Below are 5941 nucleotides of genomic sequence, written 5' to 3' on the forward strand. Positions count from 1 at the left end.
TATGTATTCATTAGTATGAATTACCCATTCAAGGAGAAGTGAGAAGAACATTAAATGATTTATGTATTTATATAATTATGCAAATATAAAAATTGGTTGAGAAAATTTGTGTTCTTATTGAAGAGAAAGACTTGACTCCTAAAATGTCTCTCAAAGAGTTATGAGGTTCACATTTTATCATAAATAATTTTTCCTATTTTTTCTCTCAATTCTACCATGTATTCTCTATACAAAATCGCTCTTAGAACATGTAAGTTAAGTAGCCAAAGTTTAGTCTGACAATGAAAACTGAAAACCTGAGGATGTGTTCCGATAATTTATCCTAAATTTTAAAGTTGAACTTTTATTTTCAGCTTCCATTTAAGAAACAGTTGGCCATGTGAGTTAACCTTTAATTCCAAATTTAAAGGCTGCATTTATGTAATGGTTATTAAATTTACATTACAATGATGATATAGAATAAGAGCTCAACAAATGATTTTGTTGAACAATTTTTCATCAGCTATGTACCAAGTACACTACCACTAAGGGTTATACTTTAGTGGTACTTTCTCACCTTCTAAAGTAGAAGGATGAGAGTTGAAGTCCTCGTAGAGGTAAAGTGGGTGTGTGAATATGTTTCTTGCCAAAAAAACAAAACAATGACGAAGCACACTAGCAAGAATATGGAGTTGCAACAACCAGCAGAGGATACTTCTTGCAGTTGGTTATGCCAGGGGCTTCAGTCAAGTCCATATCCTGGCCTTTTGCTCCATTAGGCAGTACAAAATTAAACTTATGCACAAGCTTTGCTAATGCAAGCTTATTAAGAGTCATGGCGAATTGGATTCCAGGACAACTTCTCCTGCCAGCTCCAAATGGAGTAAATTGGAAGTCCTGCCCTTTATAATCTATTGAAGTATTCAAGAATCTCTCTGGCCGGAACTCTTCAGCGTCTTCCCACAATGATGGGTCTCGCGCAATTGCCCAAGCATTGATAAACACTTGTGTCCCTGCTGCAATGTCGTAGCCCATTACTTTGACATCTTGAATGGCTTCACGAGGAACTAGCAATGGCACAGGAGGGTGCAACCCCAAAGACTCTTTGATCACCGCTTTCAAGTACTGCATTTTCTCTACATCATCTTCGGTTATGTCCTCTTTGCCTCTGGCTATTCCTCGAACCTCATTCTGCAGTTTCTTCATGACTTTGGAATGTCTTAAAAGCTCTGTCATTTCCCATTCTAGAGATACGTAGGTAGTTTCAATTCCACCAGCAAACATATCCTACAAGAAACAAAAAATGGTTATTAACAATTTATTAAAGTCCGTCACTCTTTTTTTCCAAAGAAACAATCATTTGGAACCAGTATCAAAAACTAAATCATGTCAAGATCAATAGGTTAGTGAGTCCTTGAATTTTAGGGAGAGATATAAAGTCAGACTTACCAAAGTGATAGCTTTAATGCTCTCTCTGTGAAGAGGAGTGGCAGTAGTATTGTTCTCTCTTTGAATTCCAAGTAAAATGTCTAAAAAATACTCATGCCCTTTACCATGTTCATCACTCCCACCACCGCCGTTCTCTTTTTTTTGACGATCCACTTGCTCTTCTAATACACTCTCCAAAAAAATTTCGAGCTCTTTAGCAACCTTGTCCACTTTAGCATTCAAACCATTGACACGATTCAACCACATAAGCCATGGGATATAGTCCCCCACATTGAAAACTCCCAAAACCTCCATAAGCTCCCCAAATAGCTTTTTTACTCTCCTACCACCTTCCCCTCCACTGTACTTCTTCCCCAAGGCTACGCGGCACATTACATCGTTTGTCATTGAGATTAACATTTCAGTCAAATTCAATGGTGAAGAAGGAGAAGAACAACAAGATTGTTTGATCTTCTCCAACATTAGGGCTGTTTCTTCTTCTCTCACCCCATGAAAAGACTGAACCCTTCTATTACTTAGAAGATGGAGCACACCAATGCTTCTTGCATGCCTCCAATACTCTCCGTATGGAACAAATGCAATGTCCTTGTCATAAGTGATTCTACTGGGAATGCTTGATTTAGGTCTGGTTGAGAAGTTGAGATCATGGGTTTTCATTATCCCCCGAGCTGCATCAGCTGAGGAAACGATGAGTGCAGGCTTGCTGCCGAGGTGAAGCAGCATGAGGGGGCCATATTTTTGAGCTAGTGTTTGGAGGGAGCGATGAGGAAGCAATCCAAGTTGGTGGAGATTTCCAATGATTGGGAGCTTTGATGGAGAAGGTGGCGAATTTCTTCGGGTTTTTGGATTGGACAACCATTTCAGAAGGAAGACTAAGGACAAGAACAAGGGGAGAATAGTGTAAAGTGAAGAGTTGAATAAGAACGACATTTCTTGCTGCTGGAGATATATTCTACAGAATGCAAGGCATCCTATATATATATATTTTCTAGTGAGTGATGAAATGTTAAACTACGTTAAACCTCGTAAACAGTTTCTAAAATATGCTTACCAAATGTGCTGCCAATTATTTATTTGGTCAAATGAATTTTTCAAGCAACTCATAAAATACAGAACATTTAAGCATCATGCGAATAATATATATGAATCTGGAGACGTTGGATCGCCATTAAGACTATAAAAAATAAAATAAATAAAATAGGGAGGTGTGATCCCCTATGGGATACCATTTGGAGAGTGAAGAGATTCCCGTACAGACCATGACAATTAAGATGAGAAACCAAACATTAATGGAACTATTCTCAATAATTTATAATATGTTTTCATTTCTTAATTAGCAATAGAAAAGAGCGCCGGAATCTCAGGGGTGGTTGTGGGATGCTTTTTCTGACTCTCTCGGGTGTTGTGGGTTGATTATTAATCCCATTTCTGTGACAAGTCTATCTGCTATTTTTTGTTTCAACAATTTCATTCAAGCTTTCAGTATCTTGGGTTAAATGCAGTGAATATTTTTCCTTAATAATAATCGTTCTTGAAGGTTGGAGGTTCAACAATTCTATGAATGTTTCTTATTATGAAGTCTGCTATTGAAGGTGGATTATACAGAATAAGAGTGTGGATGTAGGTTACGCCACGTCTATGAGTTGTGCAGTAGAAGATAATTTGTGTTGAGGCAGAGCCAGAAATTTAAGATTGGGGCCGAATTTGAACTATGTAACAAAATTTTTTTTAAAAAATTATAAATCAATTGTAATATATATTTTTTAAAATACTAGTCATAGCATATATATTGAGAAAATTAAAAAATGAGAAAAATGCAACGTAGAAAAAAAAAAAATTGATGTCAGAAAGAAAATTATGGAGTAGAAACTTAAATAAATAAGCATTGTTAGAAAATCAATTTTTCTTTATCAATTGTTTCACTTTTTCAAAAATCTAATTTTTGGAAGAAGAAAATTAAGTACTTTGATTTCACTTGGGAAAGATATACATAGATGAAATATTAGAAAAACATAATGAATTTTAACTAAAAAAAATTATTTTAAATTGAACAAGATTATTCTTGAGTTATTAAACAAAATACAAATAGTTATAAAATTTGTTATTTAGAAAGTTATAACTAAAAGTATTAGCATATATGATATTATTATTGTTATTGAGAGTCTCACAATACTTTAGTTTATTTTCTTTCCAAATATTCCTAGGACTTGCCAATAAAGATTGTTATATAATTTTAAATATTTTTCTTATAAATACCATTTTACAAAAATGTTTGACAAAAAATGGTATTCCTTTTTAAAAAATGGTATTTACATGCATTTTTACCAAACATGAGGGAACATTAGTTATTTTATTTCTTTTTTTTTTTTTTTTTTTCTCTCTTGAATTATTATGATAGATATTGTACGTGTATATATAAATAAAATAACAATGTGTTGCCATAATGACTATAATAATTATATACCAAAAAAAAAATGACTATAATAATAATGAGCTTAAATTTTTGTTTCATAATATTTGAACTTTTAGAAGTATAGTTAAAATAGTGCAAGGTGAAAAAAAATTAAATTTCAAGGAGACACAAACTAATTTTATTTTCAAACTCTTTATTTTAGGTTAATATATATGTTTTGAAAAAAATTGGGGGGCTAATTGAAATTTTTAATAAATTTTAGGGATAAAATTTATAAATTAATTAATATTTAGGGGCTATTAATAGAATTTAAAAAAAAAACTTGGTTGGTCAATATGTGTGTAAGAAATATTAGGGGGGGGGGGGGGATTTATAAATTAATTAATATTTAGGGGTAGTAAAAAAATTTTCAAAAAAGCTTGAGGGGGCTATAGCCCCTGCTACCCCCCTTTAGCCCCGCCCCTGTGTAGAAAGTTTTTTATTTTAAAAATAGATCTGTGTCTTTCTATTTTAAACAACTTTACTTATTTTATCAATTAATTAATTAATCTCATGCAAGATAAAATAAAGTAAAGTAAATAGAGTTAGAGATGACACCGAAATTTTTAGCTAGGAAATCCCAATTGGTAAAATAAACCAACTGTTTGCGAGAAAAAGCTCGTGGGCTGTGTAGTCCAAAGTAAATCGATCCACTATATTTGAAACAAAGTACAATGGACTTTGACTCAGGGTCACACCCTATCGTTCTACCAAACACCAATCACTGACAATCTTCTGACTTTGTGACGTTCCGTCCAACAGCTCTTGACTTCAGGCTTACTCTTGATCTATGTAGAAGGATTGCTTGTAGATCAAACAACACTCCTCAAATGCTTTGACCAATTCAAAGTGTGATCGTTTCACCTCCGTGGAAAAAGTAAATCTGTTTTCTCTGATCGTTGTAGATGCAAGATTCAAAATACTTTGAACACGATCAGGAATTGAACAACACTCTAAAATCACTCTTGTGTTTATGTGTGTGTTCTAGAAAGAAAGACAGAAAAATCAGATCTAATTTTCTGCAAAATATCTCTCAGATGGGCTTTTTAAGAATTAGAAGATGTAATGCAAAAACTGTATCAATCTAGATGAAAATCAAGGTTTAAATAGAATTTTCAAAGACCTAGATATGCATAGGAAAAAGGTAATTTTCGTGCATACGACTTTTGGAAGAATTCTAAACCAAATAGGAAGTTTTAGACACAACAAGAAACAAATACCCAAATTGTATCAGTAAGTGGAACAGATAGCCAGGAAGTGGAACCGGTACCCAAAGGACAGAATGGTTTTTTCGAAGCAAAGGTTCCTGAACCAGTTCCCAAGTTTGGTACCAGTTCCCACTTGACAGAATTCTGAATAAAGGATTAAAACTTGGAAAATTTCTGTTTTGGTAACTTTGGAGAATATACCATGTAGGTATAGTGTCCTAAGTGGGAAACAACTTCCTAAAGTTTTGTTCATACCTTTTTCGTAGATCAAAGTTTATTAAACTTGAACAACCTTCCAATTCCATAACTGATCTCGCTCTTGATATGGTAACTGGAGAATTACAATTCGATTGGACTTGTTTTGACATCGAAATTAGCCAATTACAAAAATTATATCTCACAAGATCAACTATATATTTAAACCATGCTAACCACAAGCAAGAACAAGATAAATGTTTTAACACTTGTTCGATATACATGGACTCTAGCCAGCTTAGCACTAGTAACTAGACGATAAGCCCATAAAGCAAACCCACAAACGTTTATCAATGGGTCCAAAACCTCAATTCGACCAAGCCACGAACTGTAGATCGATGGGGCCAGAACCTCTATCAGACCAAGCCACAAATTGTCAATCGATGGGTCCAGAATCTTAATCAGACCAAGCCACAAATTATCGATCGATGAGCCCAAAACCTCGATCCGACCAAGCCACAAACTGACGATCAATGGACCTATAACCTCAATTGGACCAAGCCACAAATGAGTTTCTAATGGTTCTAAACCCTAAGAAATACCTCAAACAATTCCCGAAACACTGTGGCACACAGCTCCATGCATAAATAAAATAAAA

The 5941-nt window shown here is 34.2% G+C and overlaps 1 protein-coding gene across 1 annotated transcript; it reads right to left on the reverse strand.

Annotated features, from left to right (window-relative positions):
• Positions 1-654: 654 nt before the first annotated feature.
• LOC132305237 (cytochrome P450 736A117-like) lies at positions 655-2358 on the reverse strand. Its single transcript, XM_059802911.1, has 2 exons — positions 1429-2358; positions 655-1266 (listed from the first exon to the last, which is right to left on the reverse strand). Exons 1-2 carry the CDS (start codon positions 2356-2358, stop codon positions 655-657), a joined length of 1542 nt encoding a protein of 513 aa, XP_059658894.1.
• Between the last annotated feature and the right edge of the window lie 3583 nt (positions 2359-5941).

This window comes from Cornus florida, unplaced genomic scaffold, assembly GCF_030987335.1.
Source record: "Cornus florida cultivar Cherokee Brave unplaced genomic scaffold, ASM3098733v1 CherokeeBrave_3.0.0_Hap2_Chr04, whole genome shotgun sequence".
NCBI classification, from domain to species: Eukaryota; Viridiplantae; Streptophyta; class Magnoliopsida; order Cornales; family Cornaceae; genus Cornus; species Cornus florida.